General features: G+C 45.6%; 2 protein-coding genes across 9 annotated transcripts in view; one reads left to right on the top strand and one right to left on the bottom strand.

Annotated features, from left to right (window-relative positions):
- The window catches only part of NOS2 (nitric oxide synthase 2), a 32,831-nt gene extending 15,773 nt beyond the window's left edge, over positions 1–17,058 (top strand). For all 3 annotated transcript variants that reach the window (XM_019008616.2, XM_015646495.3, XM_015646492.3), the window contains 26 exons: positions 960–1,132; positions 1,865–1,961; positions 2,541–2,663; positions 2,754–2,902; positions 4,341–4,503; positions 4,877–4,968; positions 5,339–5,480; positions 5,885–6,024; positions 6,565–6,739; positions 7,078–7,179; positions 7,759–7,953; positions 8,297–8,379; positions 8,725–8,869; positions 9,096–9,200; positions 9,370–9,419; positions 9,508–9,682; positions 10,142–10,274; positions 10,660–10,738; positions 11,171–11,349; positions 11,975–12,138; positions 13,739–13,949; positions 14,274–14,361; positions 14,831–14,952; positions 15,193–15,341; positions 16,018–16,212; positions 16,811–17,058. In XM_019008616.2, the coding sequence (XP_018864161.1) occupies positions 1,029–1,132; positions 1,865–1,961; positions 2,541–2,663; positions 2,754–2,902; positions 4,341–4,503; positions 4,877–4,968; positions 5,339–5,480; positions 5,885–6,024; positions 6,565–6,739; positions 7,078–7,179; positions 7,759–7,953; positions 8,297–8,379; positions 8,725–8,869; positions 9,096–9,200; positions 9,370–9,419; positions 9,508–9,682; positions 10,142–10,274; positions 10,660–10,738; positions 11,171–11,349; positions 11,975–12,138; positions 13,739–13,949; positions 14,274–14,361; positions 14,831–14,952; positions 15,193–15,341; positions 16,018–16,212; positions 16,811–16,891 (3,441 nt within the window). In that variant the 5' untranslated portion in view covers positions 960–1,028 and the 3' untranslated portion in view covers positions 16,892–17,058. The remainder of the gene's footprint in view (positions 1–959; positions 1,133–1,864; positions 1,962–2,540; positions 2,664–2,753; positions 2,903–4,340; positions 4,504–4,876; positions 4,969–5,338; positions 5,481–5,884; positions 6,025–6,564; positions 6,740–7,077; positions 7,180–7,758; positions 7,954–8,296; positions 8,380–8,724; positions 8,870–9,095; positions 9,201–9,369; positions 9,420–9,507; positions 9,683–10,141; positions 10,275–10,659; positions 10,739–11,170; positions 11,350–11,974; positions 12,139–13,738; positions 13,950–14,273; positions 14,362–14,830; positions 14,953–15,192; positions 15,342–16,017; positions 16,213–16,810) is intronic.
- A 2,889-nt stretch (positions 17,059–19,947) lies between these two features.
- The window catches only part of KSR1 (kinase suppressor of ras 1), a 51,045-nt gene continuing 44,366 nt past the window's right edge, over positions 19,948–26,626 (bottom strand). For 4 of the 6 annotated variants that reach the window (XM_015646912.3, XM_015646914.3, XM_015646913.2 and 1 more), the window contains 6 exons: positions 26,523–26,619; positions 26,142–26,275; positions 25,617–25,748; positions 25,206–25,341; positions 24,745–24,878; positions 19,948–22,369 (listed from right to left, as the gene is read on the bottom strand). In XM_015646912.3, the coding sequence (XP_015502398.1) occupies positions 22,291–22,369; positions 24,745–24,878; positions 25,206–25,341; positions 25,617–25,748; positions 26,142–26,275; positions 26,523–26,619 (712 nt within the window). In that variant the 3' untranslated portion in view covers positions 19,948–22,290. Of the gene's footprint in view, positions 23,830–24,744; positions 24,879–25,205; positions 25,342–25,616; positions 25,749–26,141; positions 26,276–26,522; positions 26,620–26,626 lie in introns of all 6 variants that reach the window. The other 2 variants (XR_001524601.3, XM_015646915.3) reach the window with 2 other exon arrangements.

The following is a 26,626-nucleotide window of genomic DNA, read 5'->3' as shown; positions in this document are numbered from 1 at the left end:
TCTCTCTCCCCTCTCCATTTCTTCTCTCTTTTACCCCTCTATTTCACAAAATTGTATAGGCATATCACAGATTTTTTATTGCAGAATAGTAATTTAGATTTTTTTTTCCTATTTTCTAACTGTAGACAAATGCTTATTACACATTATTTCTATCACCTAGAGTAGCAATCAATCCTAACACCTTGCAGTTTCTGCACAGACAGTTGAATGGATTTCTCTTTTTGTGTGACTTTACAACAGACAGTATCTTCAGAGCCCAGCATAAATTTAACTTCTACTGTAAAAGCAACATAAGTATCAAAATAAGACGTAATTTATATCAGGAATATGTGACAATGTCTATTTTCTACCTTTGGAAATACCAGGTTTTGATTTCTTTTATGAACCAGATTCCAACACTGGGGCTGATTCTCTCTAACCCTGCAATTTACTGGCTTGATCTTTCTCTTCTGTCACAGCTTCCCTAGCATAAAATCCATCTTATGTTCAGAAATGAGCAGAAAATGTATGTTAAAATGAATAGCATAAACTTTGTACACTCTTATGTAAATGCTATGAAAAAGTGCTACACATCTTAGAAACCACAGACTTCAGCCTCTCAGAATCCTGTTTATCTCTAGCAGGTGGATACACTGCAAAATGTTTTGGTTCATTTATAACACAGCAACATTTCACATCCCTTTTCTAAGCTTGTGGTCTGCTCAGACACCAATATTTGCTGCTTTATACGACTAGGAGTCTTCTGAAATTCTCTTGCCAGTATTTTAGATTAGTACATGGCTGCCATGTACTGACAGAGTGTTAGTTTTAGTATCACTATCCTAAGAATCAAGCAATTTTCATTTTAAACACAGGATCTGTTAGATCAGATCAGTTAGGCTGATGAGTTTCTGAGAGATGTTAAAGGGAGTTGCCCTCTTGGGTAAAAACTGACCTTGTTGGGTTTTTTATGTCCTTAGAAGTGTTCCCACATCACACAAAACAAGGTTTCAGCACAGTGAAGTAAAACCACAAAAAAAGCATACAAAATGCTGTGCCCATGGCAGTTTGTGTTCAAATCTCATGCCAAGAACCAGTACCCCAGAGAGAAAGATATCAACAACAACATGGAGAAAAATAGGAAGATCCATGGGTAAGATCCTTTTTAATGGTTTCTAATGGTTTTTAATGGTTTCATAGTTTATCTTTGATTTGAAAAGGGAAGATATTAAGTGGTTTGGGTCCTGGAGAAAATTGTAATGTGTTTCCAAAATACTGGTATTTACCAAAGAACTGTGGGACTCTGGGTGGTGTAACTTGGTAATGAACATTAAACACTTGTGTCAAAGAGTCATTGAGCATATGAATCATCTTGCTGTCTCTTTCACAGTCTTAAATTTATTTGGTGTCTTATCATGGTTTCAGGTATTCTAAGTCTCAGGAGGTGTGTATATATTTATTTATATAAATAAATGCTTTATTGTATTTATATATTTATTTTATAAATATATTAATTTTATTATTATTATTATTGTTATTATTATTATTATTATTTTAGTGATTATTTATACTGTAATTAAGTTGGTAAAGTTCTGTGGTGCAGTTCATACACAACACTGTATAAAATAAGTGACACATGCATTTAAAATTTCTCTGTCTTCAGGGTGTTACTTATTTCAGGTTTCATATCCTGCCTTCCTTCCTTTCCTTGCACACAGTGCCCTGGTACTATGGCTTTACTACTGAGTCCTGCCCACTGCCACTGCTGGCTTATGGGCTCAGTACATATTCCAGAGACAGCACTGAGCATCTGTTGCTGATGCTGAAACAAAGCCTGAAATAAAGCACATTGCCTCATACTGACTTCTCTTTCTCTCTGCTGAAGCTCAGAAAAGGCTGATGCCAAATTGTGTGCTCCAAGCAAGAAGCAGATGGAGGGGCTGCCTATCGTAACTTCAGCAAAGCCCAGTGAGGGAAGAGAGGTCTGTTCCCAGCATCATTGCTTGATAGTAACAGTTCATGAGTGGTGCTTGCTGCTCACAACTGCTCCACATTATCCTGGGAGGTCTGACTGTGGTTGCAGGAGGTTAGGACTGCCGGGGCATCTTTGGGTGAAAGTTCTTTTCTGACGAAAATGGAGCTTTGATAAGACTTAAAGGAAAAGGTGACCTCATGGGGACTGCAATGCCTGATTCCTTTATATACCTTTGCAGACCTTTAGTAACAAGCCTGTCCTGTCTCTGAAATTGGTACACTTTTTTCCTGAGGCTGTGACTGTAATGCTCAGAGATACTCAGAGGACTTATTGAAATTATAAAAGTATTTGCAGTGGCAGACACTGTTTAATTAGTACAAAAATACTTTCTTTCCCACATTTCATATCAAACTGTAGACTAGCTCTATAGTTTTGTAGTCAAATAATCATGTTGGAGCAGATCACATTTATATCTGGTTTCTTGAATTTAATCTGAAATATTTTGATGTTAACATTAAATCTAAAATGAAACTGAATATTCAATAGGTCTGAAGACAGTATGCGTTTTTATCTGTTCTCTGCCCAGAATCTCCCTCCAAATGACATCAAAGTTTCAAACCAAATATCAGGATGTCCAGGACATGTAAAAGTAAGAAATTTGGAAAATGGATCCAGCTTTCTTGACACATTACACCTGAGTGCAAAAGAGGTAAAATATGGAAATATGAACAGGGAGTTGTCAGAAATTTTAAAAGATACAGAGTGCAACATTGGTTTTTGACATTGTATTGTTTTTCAGGTTATCAGTTGCCGGACCAAAGCCTGCCAAGGGTCAGTCATGACCCCAAAGGGCCTGGTGAGAGGTACCAGAGATGGGCCAGTTCCACTGGAAGATCTTTTACCTCAGGCAGTAGACTTCCTCAAGCAGTACTACAGTTCCTTTAAAGAGTAAGTCAACTTGATTTTTGCTATAAAATCCTCTACCTACCTGTCTGTCTGTGAGCCTCCAGGAGGGTTTGGTTTCTTCACATCTCTTGGTAACTACCCTGTTACATAGCATGCATTCAAAAATATGTAAGGCCTGTTAAAAATGCTAAATAAAACTGTCATTGCACTTCATGTGTTCCATCTTCCAATCCAAGATCTTGAGAACATGGGTTAGGACTTTGGACCATGCATTCCTCAGCATCATCCCTTTGGAGTGTGCTACATTCCAGAACATTGAGGACTCTCTGCCAGAGCATTACCTTCTAGCTTCTTAAGATCAGCTGCACCTCAGATGAGTCTCAATGTGGATAATGCCTTTTGTTTGTTCTGTTCCAAGTATCTGTTCTCTGTGTTCCTCTCAAGGCTTTAGCCATAGATTGGAAGGCCAGTGTTGCTTCTCACCCTTGCTCTGTGCTATCAACATAAACTCACTGAGCATTCCAAGAGGGGTTTGTGTTTTCACAAAAATGGCCATGGTGCAGAGGCATCTTGTTGCAGAAAATGCTGGAAGAGCTGGTTGATTTCCAAGGGCTTGCAGTGCAGTTCCACATGAGCTTTCAAGCAACAGTTGAGTGTTTGCTCATCCCATTCAAAAGGATTATCAAACTTTCAAAGGGACTCAGCCACATAATGGCCACTTCTTTAGACACTTTGAACTCCTTGCAAATCTTTCTTCCCTCTGAATCTTTCTGAAAATCCCTGTCTTACACACAGGCTGTCCTCACCAGCCTGTTGCATTTGCACATCCCTGTGTCTCTGCTCATGGCTGTTTGATCACATTGATTTACACTATCTCACATGCTTGCCCTTGATCTTTCATCTTGCTGAAAATGTGAAAACTCTCAGACAGTGCAGGCTATTTTCATTCTGTCTGTAAGACAACAAAACAATTTTTGTCTCTGCTGTGATAAATATTTTCTAATGTTTTGACTTCACTCTCTGTTATGAAACTCAAGAATTTTAGAGTTGGTTTCCTGGACAAAGGAGCAGCTCAGCACTTCCTTTTAGGAATGAAAATCTTACTTTACTCAGAAGAGCTGTGGCCTTGTAGGCACAATGGAACTTTGAGAGGACAGTCAGTCTCAACCTACATGTGCTCTGGTTTTCATTTTCTTGTGATTTTTTTTCAAATTAATCTAGAAAATCCAAATTTACACCAAAAATTTTACACAGAATAGCTTGTGGCCAATCCATGCCACATATTGGGTATATTGGGTAGTGAAAGGATGGTGTCAATATTTAAATTTCTTGTGTGTTAGTTTCTTCATGGGGCCAATAAGCTCTGTCCTTGCACTCCATAAGGACAAGTCTTAAATTCTGAAACCAAAACATAAAAAGAACATCTGCACTTTGAATGAAATTCTCATTGTTCTTTTCATGGCTGTTTCCTGTTTAAAAGGCCAAAAATCAAAGAGCAGCTGGGCCGGCTGGAAACAGTGACCAAGGAGATAGAAACAACAGGAACCTACCACCTGACAAAGGATGAGCTGATCTTTGCTGCCAAGCAGGCCTGGAGGAACGCGCCCAGGTGCATTGGAAGAATCCAGTGGTCCAATCTGCAGGTGAGCTGTGGATGTCCAATTAAGCTGTAGCCAAACAGTCCTCTTCTGTGACTCAGAAGAATGTCACTGTTTCAAATCAGGAGGATTCCCTCCTGTCCATATCAGGAGATTGGCTTCTTTGTAGTTCTCTGCTTCATGGCTGAATGAAAATGTGTAGCAGTGTAAGAACCAGGTGTGTCATGGAACCAGGTGCATGTTTTGGTCCTTGGTGGATTGTTATGGGTGAAAATGATGCATATAAGAAATATAAAAATGAACCTTTCCTAGTGGAGCTACAATCTTTCCATTCCTTAAGTGCATAGGAAAAATAACAGCTTTGGATTACTGTTTCAAAATTAGTCTTCTTCTTTACATTTCTGTTGGAAACACACAGGTGTTTGATGCACGGGACTGTAAAACAGCCAAGGAAATGTTTGAGCATATCTGTCGTCATATTCAGTATGCCACAAATAATGGTAATATAAGGTAGGTCTCTAATTTAAATTTTAAACAACAAAAATCATATCCAGATCTGGCATCAAAAATACATGAAATGGTCTATCTAAACACTTTGACAACTTGTCTCTGCTCTTAATTTTCCTGGTACTTGTATTTTCCTGTCATGTGTTCCCTCAACCATCTTGAAAATGTGTAACTGTCATGGCTGATGTTACAAAACCTTTTGCAATTCCCGGGGAAAAGAGATGATTTGAAGATTTGGGGAGGTGGGCAAAGAGGATGAATAATTTTATTTCTACTGATGTTCATTTTAGAAATGTAAAACATTTTCTGTTGGTAGCAGTTTCTGTGTGAATAGTGAGGATATGTTTGTAAGGCATGCTGTCTGTCCGGACAGGTCAGCCATCACGGTGTTCCCGCAGAGGACGGACGGGCAGCACGATTTCCGTGTGTGGAACAGCCAGCTGATCCGCTACGCTGGCTACCAAATGCCAGATGGCTCTGTCCTTGGAGACCCTGCCACTGTGGAGTTCACTCAGGTACAGCTCCAAAGTCACGGCCACAGCTGCTTCCCCTCTTGGCTAACCCCCCTCCCTGGGGCTCCTTCCTCACATGTTTATGCAGAGTGGTAGAGAGGTGAGGAGTGAATGGGGTGTTCTGCCCCACAGGTTGTAGGTGCAGGCTGGAACAATAATCTCCTGCAGTCCTCAAATCAAAGTGCTGCCCTCCATCTCAGACAAGGTGAACTAATACTGTCAGGAGACATGACCAGGGACACAATCAGTACTTCATCAGCTTGACTCAACACGGTTGGAATGGCAAAGAGGACATTTTTTACTTAGAATTTACCTCAGCAGGTTTCAGGGGGTTAAAATTCTTTTGTCTTCAGATCCGGAGGGGAAACCTGAAAAGAACACAGAAAATGTGTTTTCTGTATTTGCAGTTGTGCACCGAGCTTGGGTGGAAGCCGAAATATGGCCGCTTTGATGTACTTCCACTTGTTCTCCAAGCAAATGGCCAAGACCCAGAAATATTTGAATTACCTCCAGAAATTGTCCTCCAAGTGCCAATGGAGCATCCAAAGTAAGCACACAAGATTTAGAAAATTGCATTTTTGCCTCTGCCTTGGCAGGTTATTGGGCTGCCCCTGTGGCACTTGTTTTGTGAGTTATTTGTCAGGATGAAATGATGGCAAATCATCCTGAAAGATAAAATGCCAGTTAGAACAATGAAATGAGATTTAAATTAAGGAAGAAAATTACAGTTTTGTTGGAAAACCTTTTTTCCCAATCTACATTTCAATTATATTCAGAATTTTAAAAATTCTAATTTTTTATGCTAGTGTAATGCACATGTACCACTGCACTCATGACAGAGTTTATTGCCTTTCTCTCATTTTTTTTCCTTCTTGTTTGCTTTGGAACTGGCCTGCAGATTGCAGAACTCTGTAATATGGTTCTACAGTTCCTGTAGCTGGTGATTCCCAAATTCTGCACTGAAAACTGCTCTGAGTTTCTGCAGACCCTGGTGCAGGGGTTCCTCCTAGAATTGGTACTCTTTATCTTCCTGGGCTTTTCTGTTTTTCGAGGAAAAAGCACACAAATAATAACTCTTGTTTGGCAGGTACGAGTGGTTTAGGGAGCTGGACCTGAAGTGGTATGCACTGCCTGCTGTGGCCAGCATGCTGCTGGAGGTGGGAGGGCTGGAGTTCACCGCCTGTCCCTTCAATGGCTGGTACATGGGGACAGAGATTGGAGTGCGGGACTTCTGTGACGCTCAGCGCTACAACATCCTGAAGGTGACCTACTGGAGGGGAGCTGGGCTGGGCTGCAAAGGGAGGGAACTCAGTGCAGGAACAGTTTTGGAAAAGAGACACTATCAGTATTCACTGGGATGGGAGAGAACCACTCCCTGCCTTATGAGGCTGGAACATCCTCAAGAACCAGAGCTCCAAAATTCCAGTTTACCTTTAATCTCAGGTTTCTGTTGCCATCACTTTCCCCAGCATGATTCTGACTCTTTTCCCTTCTACACTACTTTTTCCTATTACAAAGTTGATGAGGTTGAGAAATCAGGGGGTCTAAGTTCCATATTGTAAATTTGCTTTTCTCTTTTCTCTATCTTTTCCACATATAGGAGGTGGGGAGGAGAATGGGACTGGAAACAAACAAACTCTCATCACTATGGAAGGACCGAGCTGTTGTAGAGATCAATGTGGCTGTGCTTCACAGCTTCCAGGTAAATCACTGAGTGTGGCATCTGGAGAGACACTGAATACTCACAGTCCGTTTTTCCTCTCACTCAGTGGAGATGACATTATGATTCCACTAGAGTTATTCTTGATTTACACCTGAGAAAGTACAAGAATCCGTATTTCCTCACAGGTAAAGGCAGAAGGAAGAGAAAAATACAAAAAGGCAGTTAAAGGGCAAGATTTTTCATTCTTTTAATACATTAATCTATATTTCAAAACCTATGTAAAGCCACTGGATTAATATATTTTATTTTCAATTCCAGTTTAACATATCATGACAACATGAAAAGTGAGTCAGAGGCTTTGCAGCATGCACTCCCAGTGCTGCAGAGGTAAAATGGCGATGTTAAAGAAAAGATCTAAGACTTCTTAATCAAAGGCCCACACCTCACTCTGTATCTTTAGAGTAATTGCTGATAGTATTTATTTCCCATAATTACTCCCTTAACTCTGAGTAAAGTTCTTGAAATATTGACCAAAGCAAGAGGATTACTTTAGCTACACCACGTAGAAGAGCAGAATAGGGGTTTTAATGCATGTTTTTCTCTTTGCTGCTGTTCTAGAAACAGAATGTAACCATCATGGATCACCACTCGGCCGCCGAGTCCTTCCTGAAGTACATGCAGAGCGAGTACCGTGCACGGGGCGGCTGCCCAGCAGACTGGGTGTGGATTGTGCCTCCCATGTCAGGCAGCATAACCCCTGTGTTCCACCAAGAGATGCTGAACTATGTCCTCTCTCCCTTCTATTACTACCAGGTACACATCATCAAAAGAAAAACCGACTCTAGCAGACAACTTGAGTGGTACAGATGTGATACAGGACCTGAGGGAGTCTGGGTGCCAAGCCCTAGTTCATGGAAGTTCACTAGATGGATTCAGAAGGAGCAGACAGGAGCTATTTGATGTGGGAGGTGCTGTTAGTTCTGTTGAATTCTCTGGCTTTAATTGAAATACAGTTTAATGCAGCAGAGACTGATCCCATATTTTTACTCAGTGGGTTGTATATACAGATTCTGTTTGATCTGGCCCCTTAAAGATACACAAATTGTTTATTTACTATTTTGCATTCCTTACTTAAAGCATAACTTTCTTTTTAAAGGTGGATGCATGGAAAACACATGTGTGGCATGATGAGACCCGCAGGCCAAGGAAAAAAGAAATAAGGTTTAGCATCTTGGCAAAGTAAGTTGTTCAAATAAGATTCTTCATTCTTTGTCCACCTATTCTATTCTTGTAATATTTCTGCTCTCCTTCTTTAAAAACGATTATTACAGTAGAGACCACTTGAGTGATTTGAATCACAGCCTCACCTGTCCACCCTGAGGAAAGATTCCTGTCTAAGGTTCTTGCTTAGGGCCGTCTACAGACAGTGTGTTGCTTCTGAACCATCTTCCAGAGAGAAGCCATTCTCAAGCTCAGTCTTTCCTAGCTTATTTGTGAATCAGCCTGAATTAGCTTATTTGTTTATTTACTATTTTAACTATTTTTAGCTCCATTAAAAGTTGTGTGTGACTGTTCCTTCCCCAGGGCTGTGCTCTTTGCATCCTCACTCATGCAAGGAGCAGTGGCCACCAGGGCCAAGGTCACTGTGATCTATGCCACAGAGACGGGCAAGTCAGAGACGCTCGCCAATAACCTGTGCAGCCTGTTCAGCTGTGCCTTCAGCACTAAGGTGAGCACTACAAATCAGCCACGCCTCTGGAGACAGGAGTTTGGCTTCTGCAGGCTTTTCCCTTCTCCAAACCTGTGTTTTGAAAGTTCTGTAAATACAAGTTGGACTATCATTTTGATTTTGTATTCACTTGGCATTATGCCATGTAAGTTTGGTCAGCATCTGAGATATCTAAGGCTAGTTCTTATGGCTGTGAGCAATGTCTCATGAGCTTTATTCCTTCCAGATTCTGTGCATGGATGAGTACAATATTTGTGACCTGGAAAAAGAAACACTTCTTTTAGTGGTTACTAGCACTTTTGGAAATGGAGATTCTCCAGGTAACGGAAAGGTAATGTTCACCTCAGAAGTGTGTATGAGACTCAGCTCAAAGACCAGACAAACCTTTCATTTATCTCATGTTCTTCAGTAAGATATGGATCAGATTTCAAATCAGAGTATTCTGTCTTAAATCAGAGTATTTTTCTATCCTTAAGTGTATTTTATGTATTTTTATGCAGACCTTGAAGGACTCCTTGCTCAGACTGAAACTGCTGAGAAATAAAATTAGGTAAAAATACTTTGGTTTGCATGCAATTGAGTCCTTTAGCACTCCATATAGCATAACACAGCAACCTTCTTTTTGTCTCCTTCTGCAGATATGCTGTGTTTGGTCTGGGATCCAGCATGTACCCAGAGTTCTGTGCCTTTGCTCATGCCATTGACCAAAAACTGTCCCAACTCGGGGCTTCCCAGCTCACTCCAGTGGGTGAAGGGGATGAACTCAGTGGGCAAGAAGAAGCTTTCCACAGCTGGGCAATCAGTGCTTTCAAGGTGAATATAGAAATACATCTCTTATTCTACTCATTCATCCATTCATTTGACTTCAGTTCTCATAAAAATGAAGGAAATTGAAAGAAAGCAAACATCTGAATTTATATCTGAATTTGGACCTCCCCTCTTCTCTACTGCTTGCCTAACTTGGAGAGGAAACTGGGTCCCTTTTCTATTATTTTTTAATATCCACCCAAAATTGCATTAACCCTTTTGGATAATGGAATGCTCAGTATGAACAAGTGTAGCATCAAACATCTGAATTTTTTGCAGTAGATCTTTTTTAGCTATAGTGTTATAGAAGTGGAACCTCACTGAACTCACACAGCAGAGGCACTAAAAACCAGCAGTCTGTGAAACTGATACCTCTGTGTTAGGATTATGCTAATTATATATATATAATTTTTTTTATTTTTTTTTTACTGTGCATAGCCTTTATTTGTGTGGTATTTTACTTAGACTGCCTGTGACATTTTTAACATCCGTGGGAGACACAGTATTCAGTTGCCTGAGATCTACAGCTCTGAGGAAAGCTGGGACCCTACTAATTACAGGCTAGTGCACGACTCCCAGCCCATGGACCTGGCTAAAGGTATTGCTCCCACCTTCCTCCTTCTGCCTTTGCTGCTTTAGAGGGGCTGAACAGTGAAGGTTTCTCAGAAGAGTTTTTGGCCCTGCTGGACAGTAGAATGCCTATAATGAAGCACATGGTCAGATTTAAAAATACACTGGTTTACATTGTCTAAGTTATCTTTTCTAGCACAATAACACTGGAACTATCCCACATTTAAACAGCCCCTGAGGAACAAAAGCTGAGATGAACTGTTTTTAGTCAGGGAATGGGGCACACACAACTGACTGATGGTTGGTCACCTTCTAGGGCAAGCATGGTTCAGTTCTCCTCTGCATATTAATTGAAGACATTTTTAACAAACCTAATCAGAGTTACCAAGAGTCGTATCCACTTTTCTCACCAGCTCTTGCAAGCATTCATGCCAAGGATGTAATTCCCATGAAGCTGAAATTCAGGCAGAATCTTCAAAGTTTGAAGTCCAGGTATGCTACCTCATTCTTTTGAGTATTGCAATACTACATTTTACCAAAATCTTAAACATCTAAAGTGCTTGGTTATAAACATCTTCTCCCTGCAGTTATTACAAAATATAAAGGAATTTTGTACTGTCCTTAGTAGAAGCATGTGAGCTGTGCAGTCTGCATTTCCACTGGCTGATTCCAGGTGTGTTTATTCTGTATTGGACAGACCAGGCAGAACTTCAGCACCCAATTTGTTTGGATACAAGTACTTCACATGCCTGGACTCTGATTTGTTTGTCTCTGTGAAGCTCTAAGCTGCTCTGGTATTTGGTAACGAACACAAGGGAGCCCTTGCCAACTGCCACTGCAGATTTATTCCTTTCCTGTGCAATCCAAGGGAAATCCTGTCAATGTTACCAAGATCTGTCTCATTTCTCTTTCTTTGCTATCCAGTCGTGTTACCATTCTGGTTAAACTTCACTGTGAGACTAACCAGGAAGTGCATTACCTTCCTGGGGAGCACATTGGGATTTTCCCAGCCAACCAGGCAGAGTTAGTCCGTGGCATTATTGCACGAGTCAAGGATGCCCCTCCAGCTGACCAGACTATCAGGCTTGAAACCTGCATTGATGGTAAGTTGGGTCTCTTTAGACAAAACAACAGAGGATATTGGACAAAATCTGCTAAAATTCATAAGAATTTTTGTTGACTGAATTTGATTCTATGATCCTTTTCTTAAGTTTCAATAGGATTTGCTGCTGATTTTTAGTTATTCTTACAATTCTTGGTTATGATTTTGCTCTTTCTGGCAAAACCATGACTTCAGGGTTGCAGAGGTACCTGAGGTGGCACTAATTCAGTTGCTGAACTGGCCATTGACTGCCATTAAATTAATCAACAGTTTGCTTATTGTTGCTACATGTAAGAGTCCTAAAATAGACCTATATGTCCTGCCCTTCTTTCCTGTAGTAGTAGGAACAATCATAGGATTCTGGAACATGGAAAGATGGTTTCCCCGAATTAAAGACTGTGACTTTCCAAGTGGTATTTTTTTGTCATGAAGTTTTCTGTGGCAGATCCTCCCCTTACAAAATGTTCAAAACCTCACAGTAATCTCTTTCAGGAGGGCCCAGTGGTCTAGACCTGCTGCACCCTCACCTGAAGGGGTATTTTGAAGGACACTGAGTTTTGCAAATCTTCACAGCTCTCAAATACTGTGTGTGTTGCTAAGTGTCCTTTTCTTTCCCTCATTTCCAGGTGGATACTGGACAAGTCATAAAAAGGTTCCAGCCTGCACACTACCTGAGGCTTTGACATACCTGCTTGATATCACTACTCCACCCTCCCAACAACTGCTAAAAAAACTCTCCCAGCTGGTGACAGCAGAAGGAGACAAGCAGAGGCTGGAGGTGTTGTGTCAGGTGAGCCTTAGGGCTGGATGTGTGTTTGCAGAACTGTGCACTAAGCCCTCTGATGCCCTTTGGCTCTGTAGCAGAAGCTTAAGAATTTTTTGTAGTGATGGTTTTTTATGTTTCTGTTACATATTCTGTGGTCTTGGAAAGCCAACCACAGTCAGAGGAAGAGGGGTCTTGAGGCTCAGCTTGGGTGTGGGAACCAAGATGTGGTTTTTCCTGTGTGGTTCTGGGTGGGTCATCTGCCTGCCTGATTCTCTTGCCACACAATGGTTTCTGATGAGACACCCTTAAAGACCTTACACTTTGCATGTGGAGGAGCTGCAGGGCAGCTGGTAAATGTTTATGTCAGAGAATTTGCTACCCTGAGGGTCAGAGGGATGTGGCTTTAAGAAATGACTCACAAGTGTGGTAAGTGCTGGCTACTTCTACCAGCTTCAGGGATGTAACTTTTTTTTTTAAAAAAATCTTTCTCTGTTTCTTTTTTCTCTTTCTGATTCTGCTGCACTTCATCTGTACTTTTTTTTCACTCCTGGATTTCTCAGTCTCCTCTGAGCTGAGCTCCTTGGGGATATTCCCTCACAGGGAATCCCGTTTATCACAGTCCTCTGGGTCAGGACAAAAACTCCAAAGCCTGTTAGGATCTTGTTTCTCATGTTTATTAGGATGTTATCACAAAACTTGGCAGGTCCCTCCAGACTACCTGCACAAGTTTAATTCACTGCAATCTGGTTCATTTCTTTCTGATGGTATAGAATGGCCTTGTGGCTCACTTTGGCTTTGAAAGCACAAAATGGCCCTGAACTACGCAATTCTTTTATCTTTAAACTTATTCTTATCCAATTAACAATAGAGATGTATATTATTTTTCTTAATGACCCAACACCTGTGTGTTGCACTGAGGCATTTTCTAACCAATCACTTACTATTACCCAAAAACCTCTAGAAGAAGAGGTTTCTTCTAGAAGAAGAACATGGAGGAAAAAAGAAGGAAAAGAAACAACAATCTAAATCCTCCATCTTTTCTTCTGCTTTCTAAACTATTTTAAACTCTAAATTTTAACTTTTTCATCCAGTGACTTAAGAAAACTCTCTAATCCACTCACACTTTTAGCTTTTGTATCTAAATTTAACAGTTGTTTTCATGTATCACCATGAAAACATGCTCACGAATTTCATATTGTATGAAATTCAGTGTTTTTCTGCATCTCAGAGCTAAGCATCAGAAACAAGGGCTCACACTCTGTGTCTCAGGCTCCAACAAGGGAGGCCTGGGGGAGGTCAGGACCTGGGACCACACAATTTCATGGCTGTGCCACAACAGGGAGCTGAGAAACAGGCTCTACTTCCATTTCTGCATCCTCACTGAGAGAGCAGGTGTCTGAGAACATTGTAGTAGGGGTTCTGAACTTCTGTGCTCAAAGTTAAATTATTTCTTAGGAAACACCAGTATTGGCCCTGGCAAAGTTTTGAAAACTCTTTGTTGATTTACCTGCATATTTAATTGAATGTACAGCAGGAATCTTATTTATAAGTGACATTTCAAATATGCCTGCTCTCCTGAACTCAGCATTACCTTGTATCATTGTGGTGATGGTTTGGCTTTTAGAGCACAGAAGAATACAATAAATGGAAGTTTTACAACAGCCCGAACATCCTGGAGGTCCTGGAGGAATTCCCCTCTGCTGAGATCTCCACAGCTTTCCTGCTGACTCAGCTGCCATTTCTGAAGCCCAGGTACTATTCTGTCAGCTCATCCTGTGACATGACAGCCAGAGAGATTCATCTGACAGTTGCAGTTGTAAACTACAGGACAAGAGGTAATGAGCTGATGTTTTCATCTCTCTCTTAATTAAATGATATTTAGGCTACATTATGGTTCAGGGAAAAAACTTTCTGCCATGCAGCACGAAGCATATCTGTAATCAAAAATTTGTGTTGTCATACCTACAGAATAGTACCTGCAGGGCAGGTCTCCATACTGGGCCAAGATTTGCTAAAATCCTGGACTATCATCAGTGTATCCATCTTTTATAAATCATTACTAGACATACATTTATGCTAAAATTTTAAGTATAAACTGCTTTTTTAAAACCAGAAGGCTTTTGGGTGCTGACAGGTGTTCTGCCTTGCTCTGCTTTTAGATGGAAAAGGGCCTTTGCACCATGGAGTCTGCAGCACGTGGCTGAACACAATAGAGCTCAATGAAACCGTTCCCTGCTTCATCCGCAGGTAAAGGAAATTAAACAACCCAAATAAGAGCAGTTCTTAGTTCAGCTTCTTCAGTGGGTTTTCCTTGGCTTGATATTTTCAAGTGACTGGTGAATTGAAGCTGGAACTTCATCTGGGTCTGAGAAGAGAGGGAATTAATTCCCTTCCTTCCAGAGAAGAGATCTTTTACCATACCTTACATAGTAAAATAAAAATAGCATTTAGTAAAATAAACATAAACATAGTAAAATAAAATAGTATTTAGTAAAATCACAAATCGTTAGAAAATTCTGAAGTAATTCTATTCCTATGACCCCCATCCCCACTGTCAGCTTCTCCACTGCAGAGTAAGGAAAGGGAACAAGGAGCACCCAGTTCAGCCCTATTTCAGACTGGGGACCTGGGCTGTGCTGCTCAGAGTCCTTCAGGCAACTGAACGTGAATTTCAGTCAGAAACCAGTTACCTAATTAACGTATTCTTGACTTTTAGTGCTAATGACTTCCACCTGCCGGAGGAGCCCGCCAGGCCCTGCATTCTGATCGGCTCGGGCACCGGGATCGCTCCCTTCAGGAGCTTCTGGCTGCAGCGCCTCTATGACCTGGAGCACAGAGGTACCAGGGGAGCTGGGCAGGGCTGGCTCGGGGCCATCCCCGCTGCTGCAGACACGGGCTCAGCGGGCAGAGACACCCACAAATGTCAGCCAGGAGTCCCTGCAGGGACTGGCACTCCCGGGCTAATCGGGCACTGCACTGGCACAGCCAATCTATCCCCCGGAGGCCGTCCCGTAGGCACAGCCTGGTGCCAGTCCCGTGTGTCAGCGAGTGCCCGGTCCCTGTCCCATGTGCTTCCAGGGCTCAGGGGAGGGGACATGACGCTGCTGTTCGGCTGCCGCCAGCCAGACCTGGACCACATCTACAGAGAGGAAACTGAGGAAATGAAGAGGAAGGGAGTCCTGAGAGATGTCTACACAGCTTACTCTAGACTGCCTGGCCAAGACAAAGTAAGGCTGGTTCCTTTGTTCTTTAAGGGTTAACTCCTCCAGAATCATCCCTCGAGAGCTGGACTCTATTCTTTAAAAAATTGTAGCATTTTGCTTCGGTGTATTGTGAGCAGGTTTGAGCTCCTTCAAATGAAGGAAAATCTCCCTGTGCACTCGAGCATAAGCAAGCTGTGCTATAAGTTGCTATAAACCCCTTACTGCCATAGAGAGGCACGTCCAGTGCAAACTGCATTTGAAACTAGAACTGGGACATTTTCAGAAACCTTGTATTTTGCAAGATTTGATTAGCCCATGAGTTAGAAATGGTTGGCTCTGGTCATTTGTCCCCATTTCAATGACACAGTAACCATGGAAATTAATTTTGCACAGAAGAATCTTGACAAAACAACAGCACAGAAGTTACCCTCTTTTTAGCTCTCCTGGCAGTTAGGAGGCTTTGGCAGATAGAAGGGTTTTTGTCTGCAAGTTTGATCAAGAGACAGGCCCAGCTTCCACCTCTGGGGCTTGTAAAGGTCAGCCTGAAGACATTTTTCACTTTTGCTGTGGTGCAGGACAGAGCTGGAACAGACGGGGCACTCAGAGCCTCAGTGCACAGCCCCACGGTGGATTCAGAAGAGCCAACAACCAAAGCAGCATTTCAGAAAGCTGGTGCGCTGACGGTTTTTGCGTTTCCCAGGTCTATGTGCAGGACATCCTGCAGAGGCAGCTGGAGGCCCGCGTGTGCGAGGTGCTGCAGGTGCAGCAGGGCCACATCTACGTGTGTGGGGACGTGCGCATGGCGCGGGACGTGGCGAGGGCGCTGCGGGCGCTGCTCGCCCGGGGCCTGCGCCTCAGCCAGCAGCAGGCAAACGAGTACTTCCAGCAGCTCAAGGTAGCTCTCTCTCATCGCGGGCCACTCCCTCCAGCACAGGGGGCAGCAGAGCCAGGCTCGGCTCCTGTGGCTGCCGGGCAGGACAGAGCTCTGAGCAGCGGCTTGGTCCCCCGGCACTGCCAGCACAGCTCCTGCTCGGCCGGGGCGACAGAAGGGCTCCTGCCCCGCCCTGCCCCGCCCCGCTCTGCCCCGCCCCGCTCTGCCCCGCCCTGCCCTGCCCCCCGCCCCGCCCCGCCCTGCCCTGCTCTGCCCTGTCCCGGGGGGATCCTGGGGATCTGTTTTGCGCGGTGTTGGGAACATTGGGAGCTTGATGTTTTATTGTATCCAGAGAGGACAAGTGAGTTCAGGAATTTCATGGGTCCATCACTAAGGACCCAGTGCCTGGGACTACTGCTTTTTAAGACCCTCTTGTTATCAGAACTCACCCTGGTGTGTTTGTGCCTGGGGTTCAGGGAGCTCCCTTTCACTGGCAGTAACAAAAGTCTACAGTCACAGAACCAGTGCTACAAATGCAAAAGGCCTTTGATTTACTGAACAAATGGATAAGGAGTAGCTGGCAGCATTTCATTCATCTCTTGGGTGTCCTTTCTTTTTGCAGAGCCAAAAGCGATACCATGAAGATATATTTGGGGCTGTGTTCCCACATGAAGTCAAAAGAGCTTTGCAACCCAGCAGCTGAAGACCAAATCCACTTGTGTTTTAGACAATATTTGCACATTTGTTGTTATTTTCAAAAAAGAAAGAGTCAAATCCTCCTTCTTACACTTGTTCAATCATGAATGTGTATAGGATTGTAGGGTTTCACTCTTAAACCTCAGTCTTAATTAAGTAAAATATTAAATTTAACTTCTGTTGCTATTTATTCTGACATGCTTTTAATACATTATCTTAATAGTGAAGGTGCAAATTATTTTTTTAATACCATCTATGCTAGTATAAATCTGGTGGTTTTTGTACATACAAGGAAAATGTAGAGTTTTGTACTAAGTTAACTAGGGCTGAAATCTTTTTTTAAAATGTACTGTTAATCTTTGTGGCCTTATTTATATCAGATTGGTTTACTTGCATATTATCTTCACTTGAAAGCAAGTGAATGGATGGTTGTGTTGCTGGGAGCTGTCTGGCCAGGTGCTTGGATCTGGAGCAATGTTTGCAAATGGGATAATAATGTACTGGTCCCCAAATGGCAACACCTGCTGCATCCACCTCAGATGTATCTGCTCAGCAGGTAGCAGTGGTGAATTCTGCTTTGTGGGACTCAGGTACATGAACCTCAGCTGTTGTTGTTACAGAGCTTATAGCAGGAAGGTTCCAAAAATTCCAAAGCACTTTGTACATTTGAATTCTATGCTCTGGTTTACTTGATTTGTTTGTAATAAAATCTGCCTTTATACTGAGACAAAGTGTGTGGATCAGTAAACCTCTTCTTGCTCTTGGCTCCAGCCTGCAAAGGCAGAGGTAACTAAGCCAGCTCTCAGGTTGTCCTGAGGGGTGGGTTTGTGCTCCCTCCTCCCTGAGCTGAGGACATCTCCAGGAGTTACAGTCTGTCTGTGATCAGTTTTGCCTTTTTGTTATTGCCAGGCAAGTGTGAGTTTGCACCAGGGAGTGAGACTGGCTCGAAACTGCCCTCATTGTGTTGGGACTTGGGCTCTTTCTAGGCCTTGCAGTTACAGCAGAACTAGTTCCTTCTCTGAAATTACCAGGGCTATATGAGCATATTAAAAAAGCTTAAGGTGATATTTTCCCATCATCCTGTGTCTCCAGGAGCTGGAATCTGATGAAGGCAGAGTTGAGACTCAAAAGTCAGCAGTGCCATGTGTGGACAGTGTGTTTTACACATGCTTCAGGACAACCTTAGCCACAGGAACTGGGCTGGGTTACTGAGGTGCTTGTGCACCTGGCTGGGTTGGGACTGGACTGGGAGTTACAGATTAACACTTTCTGAGCAATTAGTGGCTTATTTCATTGACACTTAAGCCAAATTTATATGGCTTTAAGGGAATCCAGCATCCAGAACAGGCTGAGTGCCTGGGCACTGAGGTGCAGACAGACCTTGCTCTTAGCCTGGTTCTGTACCTGGTTTTGGGTGCTGGTAAAGCTTAGTGCTGGGCTGAACTGGGGCAACTGGGAGGGTCGTGGGCTGGCAGCTCAGGCACACTGCTGGCAGCAGGTGCATCCCTGAGCTTTGGGGAGCAGTCTCACATTGGAATATACTTTGAGCCTGATTTTCATAACATTATTAACTGAAGAAAAAAGCAACAGAAGGTGTGGACCAAGTCCATGAAGGTGACAAAAGGTCAGGCCCTGCATCGGGGAAATGCAGGAAACCTGGGGGCTGTTGGAGCCAGGCAGGGGTGGGGGGATGAGGGATGCTCAAGGCTCACAAGGAACCCCTGGGGCTCACAAGGGACAGCAAAGGGCTGTGGGGCAGGGCCTGGTAGCTGCTGCTTGTATTGGGGTGATGTGCAAGGCTGCTGAGCTCTTGGCCTTGGAGACAGTGAGGACAGGTAGGTGAAAGGCTTTTTCTTCTCCTTGGTGTAATACTGTGTTGTATTGGCCATGTGCAGAGGGGTTCTGCCTGCCCCAGTAACCCACTGGGAGCCAGGGCTGGAGCTGCTGCCTTGTCTGGGAGGAGCAGGCTGATCTCTGAGGATGAAGCCAGGTGTGGTGTGTCCAGCTCTCCTAGATCCTGCTCCAGTCAGTTCATTTGTAGCCTGAGCTGTGCTTTGTGAGTTATTTGGTGCCTCCTCTGAGTGAATCCCCATTTCTGTGGCTGCTCTGGGATGTTTTGCTGTTGAGCACCCAGCTGGGCTGGTGAAATGTCCCTGTCTGGTGGGGGGGGTTTAGATGCTGCTGAGTGTTGTGGTGCAGCTGGCTGGGGCTGGAAGTGCTCCCTTTGTGCTTTGTCTCCGTTGGGATGTGTGTGCTGCCTGCTCCTGTTTGTGTTTGCTGCGGCTCTCCCAGAGCAGAGGGACCCCGGTGTTGGTGCCTCGGGCAGCCCAGGGCAGGGGAACATCAAACTGCTCCAGTCACGGCTGGGGCAGAGCCTTTGTGCTTTGGGGACTGGAATTTGAGTGGTTGGTTTGTTATATCAAACACTTCTGCCCTTCCAGTATAATTGAGAATTAAATTTGTTATTTCTTATTCTTTATGAAAGACAACAAAGCTCAGCTTATCTTAACTTTTTTATTGTTTGCATGTGAGATGTAGATAAGATGGATGAGATGTAAAACTGTGCTTTTATGATGCTCGTTCCCGGCAGGACAGCACAAAGCTGCCGTTATTCCCAGCACAAAGCTGCTGGCAGCAGCAAAACCTTCCTGGGATTAATTAACACCCCGTAATGGCACTCCCAGAGTGGAGAGCAGGGTCTGTCTGAGGAGCTCTGACCCACTCTGCAGGTGGGAGGTGGTGGCAGGACCTTGTGCAAAGGATGGAGAATTCGCTGGGAGTCCCAGAACGGCTCCAAGTGCCCCACTGGGGAAGGAAGCAGCTTCTTAAACAGCTCAGTGCTTCGAGAAAACTCCATGGTGGCTTCATTACCCACCTCATAATGAGACTCGTCAGACCCAGGAGGGAAAACTTTGTCAATGGCAATGGACTTGTGCAGGGGAAGATCACCTGGTGTCCCACAGGGGAAGGGCAGGGGGCAGAGGGGGTGGAGGAGCTGCTGTGCTCGGGGTCTGTGGCTACCAGTCAGTGGGAAGGAAGGTCAAACCAGGACTCAGTAACACCTGCTTTATCCGCACCAAAGATTTATTTACTGAAAAGATTCCTACATATCCAGAATTCCAGTAGCATAGAGTGCACTTTTTTTTTTTTCCTGGTTGAATAAACTAATACAGAAACTGATATTAATTCTAACAATTCGTAATTAATTTAATAGCAATTCTGGAAGACACTCAGTTCATAGAAAATATAAAAAAAATTTATACTGTACAAAGTTTACATCACATTTGAAAAGAAAACGTGTCCATGTTCACCATGTTACGACCATTTACATTCACTACTGACACGTGGCTCCTGTAGCAGCATTGCACAGCATTGTCACATTGACAGCTCCACCGGGACGTGTGACACAAACACGGGCCAGGGCTGTCGCTTGGTGTGCGGGGCTGGGACAGCTCGGTGCCCCCACAGCTCTGCCCCAGAGCCCCCGGCTGACCAGAGCTAAAAGGAGCCCGCCCTGGGGCAGAGGAGGAGCTTTGAGTTCGCGGGCAGCTCGAGGCTGTCCCAGCAGCAGCAAGGTCAGGCTGGATCCCCATGTTCCCGTTAGGGGGAGGCTGTGAAGGAGCCGGGACCGGAGCAGGGCCGCGGGCACATCCCCGTGCTCGGGGCTGCACAGCCAGGGCCTGACCTGCCCCGCAGGAACAGAAGGGCACGGTCTGGGGCTGCAAGGAGCCAGGGCCTGTGCACAGCCGGGCCTCTGGTCCCACACGGGACCTGCTGCCTGTCCCAGCTCTCAGGGCCTGCTTAATGCACCCCAAAACTGTGCGAGGAGCACCCCGAGGCCGCTGCTGCCCTCGACACAGACTGAGCCAAGGCCGGCCTGCAGCCGGCAGCGGCTCCTGCCCTGCCCTCCCTAAGGCAGGGCTCCAGCTGAGGGGCAGAACCTTTTTTTCCATGCTTTGGGTTTGTGTTGTGCTGCTCTTAATTAAGCAGCACTTGGGGGAAAACAGCTTCTGCTTCAGGCTGCTGACACACCGTTAGTGAGAACAGCAGAGCCTGAGGGGGACGGGATCAGGACAGCTCTGCAGTGCCTGGCCATGCCAAACCCATTTTTCCTTTGGATCTGAGACACATTTTAAAAGTCTTTATCAGCACTTTTAAGAAGCTACAACTGACTTGCACACAGGACTGAGGCTCTCTGCCCAACAGAACTCATGTTTTGTGCTGCTTAGCACCAGGCAGCACTGAGGGCTGGTGCTTTGCCTGCTCACAGAGGATCTGGGAGCTCCCCCCCGAGCCTCAGGGATGATGGTGGGGAAAGGGGAGCCTCTGATGGCAGGGCCTGCAATTGATTTCCAAGGGGGATGATGCATCTGTCACCTCAGTGTGGTCACTGGCTGTCCCCTCCACACTGCACTGGAGGAGGGGATGGGTTTTAGCTTTAAAACTAACCTCTGAAACAAGTTTGAGCTGTGGTCAGGCAGAACCTCCAGGCCCAGCTATTGCCCTCTTGGTTACAAGATTTTCTTCCTCAAAGCAACTGCTTTAGTCCTATGTTTCTCAAACAACTTGCAAGCTGAAATGTGGCCAGCCAGTTGCAGGCAGTGGGAACACTGTGTGTGTGTGCAGGGGCTCTGAAGCTCTGTGGATCAAGGCCTCAGTTAATGCATTATTTAGGGACAGCTTTTCCCTTGTCCTGTCACTCTTGCCTTTCCCTGCACTCAAACTTGTGCCTGAACTTCAGAAGAAGAATTTGTTCCCTGTGCAAAGCTGCAACAAGTCATGAGTTTATTTTTTAAGGCCAGCAATTCTTAATTCCTCTGGGATTGTATGAGAAGGAGCAGGTTGTAAGTGTAAGTTCTGTGGAGAAGAGCACTTGAGTCATTAGCTGGGAGCCAGACACTACCTGCAGCAGCTCTGTTCTGGTGGAGCTGAATTCAGGGTGGTGCAGAGCTGGAGCAGCCCTGCTGAAACAATGGGTGGTTTGGGCAAACCCCAGTGCAGCAGGCTGGGCTCTACCTGCTGGAGAGAAGTGACCTCTGGAAGGCAAAGAGCTCGCAGGAGCCACGTCACTGCGGTGCCACTGCTGGGGCCCTGCTCTGAAGGCAGAGAGTGGCTCCTACTGACCGTGGACACAAGGAGGAACCAGGAACAGCTCTTCTCTTTTTCAGCGCTATTTGAGAATGGCTGTAGTTCAACTCGATTCACTGTTTATTATGTTTAAAAAAATATAGTTCACACAAAAGTATCATGTAAACATTGTTTAAATAACTGCTGGTGCTCAGGCAGGACACGGGGCTGAGCTGATGGTCTTCAGCGGGGCTGCACCAGCCTCAGCGTGGAGGAGCCAGGGAGGGTTTCTGGTGCTGTGTGGGAGCAGGCAGCCAGCACGGGCACAAGGACACCGGGCTAGAGCTTTGGGTTACTCGGTTCCAGGATTCCCAAGCCCAATCTTTCAAAACGGAGGACAACTTTGCTACTGTTAATGCTGCGAAGAGTGGGGAGGGAGAGGAGAAGGGAGGGGGAAACAGTTACTGATGATTCATCTCAGAAAGCTACCACCCTGCCACTGGAGCCAAAATGAGTTTGGTTCTGCTCTCGCATCGCTCCAGATCACCCAAGAGATGTTCAAGTAATTCAGCTGCAAACACATGAAGTTTTTCAAGCAAACCCCATCAGTGGGAAGAAACTGCACAATCTGATTTGCCCAAGGGGAAGGAGCAGGAAGTTTTCCCAGGTCTCTACCGTGGATAGAAGCCTGACACTGGTTTTCAGTGGGCACTTGCTTCCCTTGAAGTGAAGGGAAAACTGAAAGAGTTTTCTTTGTAAGAAAGGGGAGCTTTGACAAGGTACATGAATATGTAAAGAAACCCCAACAGAACAAACCCAAACCCATTTGCTTGCTCCTCCCCAGGCTCTACAAACACATAAAGGCGTTTCTCTCCTTGCTCTCACACTGCTGGCAGAGCCAGAAGCACTTTCGGCTCAGAGCTTTCCTGAGCAGGATCAGGGAATAGATGTGGGAGCTTGTCCCCAGACAGCAGAAACCCCCTTGGTGTGTGTTGTCCTCTGTCCCTGTCCTCTCCCCTCCAAACCAGTGAAAAAAGACCTTTTCTAGAAGGCACATGTTTGCTGTGCTAGCTGTGACTGCCAAGGCCCAACACTGAGTCCTGATCAGGGATGTAAACAGAAGCAAAGTTTAACACTGCAAGCACTGCATCTGCACGGGGAGGAACTGCAGGTGCTCTCGCTTTCCTCCTCTTTTACTCGGCCTTGGAGCTGGTCCCTGCTGACCCACGTGGGCCTGCTCTGGACACTGCCCTGGCCTGGTTCTCAGTGGGCAAAGGACCCTCAGCTGCTCCAAGGTGAGCAAGGACCATCCTTCTTTCCACTCAAGAACTGGCCTGACAAAAGTGACCCTGGCTCCAGTGCTGGCTCTGGGCCTGAGGGAGAGCCTGACCTCAGCTCCTGCTGCTTTGCAAGCGCTGTGCCAATGTCCCTGTCACCTGCAGCCACAGAGCTCCAGCAGTAAGGCCACAGCCCCAGAGGGGCTCGGGGGCCTCGCGGGACTCGCACGAGGCGCAGCAGTTTGGGGACAGCCCTGAGCTGTGGGCAGGACACCCGGCCCTGCCTGGGGTGTGCACCTGGTCAGTCAGAGCAGGTCCCTGTGCCCTTGCCAGGAGGAGCCACAGCTGCTGGAGCGCTCCAGAGGCAGAGGAGGCCGGTGTTAGGTGGGAAGGTCTCGCAGACAGGAGTGGTTATTGAAGCTACAGCCCACACCAAGCGAAAGGCAGAGAGAACTCGGATAAAGTGTTGATTTTGTCCATGGGTTAATTTCGTGGTTTGTTTTTGCTTTTTTAATGGAAGGTGATTGTCCAAGTTGCCGGTTAGGATACGACACATGGAAGCATGCAAGGTGGAGCCCGTTATTGCACCAGTAGCTACAACCTACAAAGAAATATGGGAGGGGAGGGAAAAAGACACCATGAGAGTTAGTTTTCAGTTATTTACAGCAAGCCCTTGAGAACTACACACTGTACAAGCTTTGACCAGGCTGCGGCAGGGGTTAGTGCAGTGTGTGAAAGGGTCTGGGTGAGGTGGGGGGGAGCTCCACTGCTCAGTGTGTGTTCTTTGTGTGAGGGTGAGGCCAGGGTCTGGGGGAAGCTTTCTGCAGTTTAAAGCTGTTGGACATCACTGGTGTGTCAGAGATCCAGTACATTTAAATGGGGAGGAAATGGCACAGGAGAAGTGGCAAAGTTTTCAACCAAAACTCCAAAGCCTCCAACATCCAGCAGAGACCAAACTGCCACAACAGTTCCTGTCTCAGGGGTTTGGGTGGTTCTGATCAGGTGTTGAAGGAAGAGGGTGAAGGATTATAGGAAGGGAAGGGGTGGGTTAAACATCAGAACAAAGAGAAAGTAAGTATGAGCAGTTCATGAGATGAAAAGAAACACTGAGCCAAGGACATGGTGAAAGGACACTGGACACAGATGTGTCTGTGGCCTCAAACCCATCCAGTCTGAACCATGTCAGAGGGAAACAGTGGCCTGTGCTTGGGTCCTTCCCTTCCTCAGGCAGTACCTGCCATTACCATCACTTTGGGCCCTTCCTAATGCTGTTGTGGATGTTCTCTGACACCAAACAGGGGGATCAGTCAGCTGCTGGAGAGAGGTGAATATGCTGAAGTAGGAAATGAACTGAGGCTCGTGGCTTAGTCACATCATTTCCCAGGAACTAGAGAAGCAGAGGAGCAGTGCTCCCACCCTGTCAGGTCTCACAGCCCCAGGAAAGCAAATAAAGCTCAGAAACTATCAGTTAGCAAATTGCTTGGCATCAGTGCTGTGACCAGCAGCAGGTACTCACTCAGCAGACTTCCAGAAGTGCCCTGGGTGGGAGAGCCGGCGGTTCAGTTTTGGCAGTTTTTCAAGCATTTCCATGAGGACAGTGAAGCTGGGCCTCTCACTGAGGTCAAAGGCCCAGCAGGCCGAGAGGATTTCCTGCAGAGGACAGTGGTGGCTCATTATCTCAGCTCATGGATCAACTGTGCAGGCCAGAAAACTGTCTGAGCACTGGGATGTGTGTGAGCCCAGGCAGATACTGCTCACAGAGGGCCTGAACACTGTCAGAATTTGAGTGTCCCATGCTGTGGATGTTATTTTCTGCACCACAGTTATGGGCACAGGCTTAACCTGATCTTCCACTCTCATCTGTCCTCTTTCCTGCCCTTTCTCTTTTGAGTTATGAGTATAATAAATCTCTTGAAGCAGCCCCCTCTCTCCCTGACAAACAGCTGTATGAGGGACTACTGCAGCTGAGGTACTTACATTGACTTCTTTGCCCAGGCTGACAGTGGCAAGGACTTGTCTCACTCCCTCGCCACTGCCAATCTGCCAGATGAGAGCCTCTGCAGGCTGGGTCTTGAAGGGCCATTCCCGTGCCTGGAGCTCGTACCACACGGTCCTGCAATGCCAACAGACATGTCAGGCTTCTGCCTGCTCCTGAGAGGGAAAATACCCAACGCTGGCACTGTTCCAGCTGCTTCAGCAGAGCTCTGGGAGGTGCCTAAGGCTGTGCAGCAAACCCCTTCCACCCACGACTTTTGGAATAGGTGAGGAAAATGTGTCCCTGCTGGAATCCTGAGTCTGAGAGAAAGGGAGCCCTGACTGGAAGGCTCAGGTCAGTAGCCAGTCTCAGTTAGCAAGCCCTCATGGTACTCCTGGGTGTTCCTTTCTTACCCAAAGGCATAGATATCTGCAGCTTTGGAGAAAGGCAGCTTGTCTTCATCTTTCCCTGGGGCCATCTCACGGACAATCTCGGGAGCCAGGTAGCACAACCAGTCATGAGGCAGCTTCAGTTCATTCTCCCTCCTGAATCCAAAAGAAAGAAGCAGGACAAAAACATTGGTGTGGAGGCCCTATCTGTGCTGCACCTGATGCTTCAGCTTTATTTACTCCAATGTTTTTGCTAATGTTTTGTTTTTCATTTTCTTGCCATGTTAACAAACAGGCACATGTCAGCCTGATTCTCACAGCTCCTTCCTGGGCTTGTTTGTTCTGGGCTCTGAGTCTTAATCCAAGCTCTCTAGCTGTGCTACTGCAACTGTAGGAAGGACTGCTCAAAAGGAAAACAGTGCAAACAGGCATAATGCGAACTGAGTGTGTACTAAACCAATGGACACTTTCCATGCACTGCAGGAAGTGTTTCCCTATTTGACCATTTGTCATTCTAGAGGTCATTCAAGCACTGAAACCTCCACTTACCTTCCTTCCTGAACCACACCCGAAATTCCAAATAATCCAAAGTCGGTGATCACAACTTTCCCATTGTCATAGAAGACATTTTTGGACTTCAGATCCTTATGTACAATCCCCTTTGCGTGGAGGTACCCCATGCCCTGGGAAACACAGCAGAGATGGAAATGTTTTTGGGTTTTTATAATTTCCAAGCACAGTCTGCTTTCTAACACATTTCCTCTCCTAACTCCAGTGTCAAGGATTAGTTGTAACTGGGGGAGAGCCCCTGTGGGACTTGTGCAGGAAGGTGTGGGGAGAGGCTGAGGGAGCAGCTCCCAGTCCTGTGTGCAGCTCTGAGCTATGGCTGAGGCCCCACCCAGTGGTTCCCTTGGCATAACGAGCCCTTACCTTAATGATCTCCTGTGCTATCTGCCTGGTTTTGTTGATGTCCAGGGAGATCTTGGGGTCCCTCACAAAGGAGTGCAGCGTCCTTCCTTTGCAGAAGCTACAGA

This window comes from Parus major, chromosome 19 (genome assembly GCF_001522545.3).
Source record: "Parus major isolate Abel chromosome 19, Parus_major1.1, whole genome shotgun sequence".
NCBI classification, from domain to species: Eukaryota; Metazoa; Chordata; class Aves; order Passeriformes; family Paridae; genus Parus; species Parus major.
The sequence above is the reverse complement of the archived record's forward strand: the minus strand, read 5'-3'. Positions and strand labels throughout refer to the sequence as shown.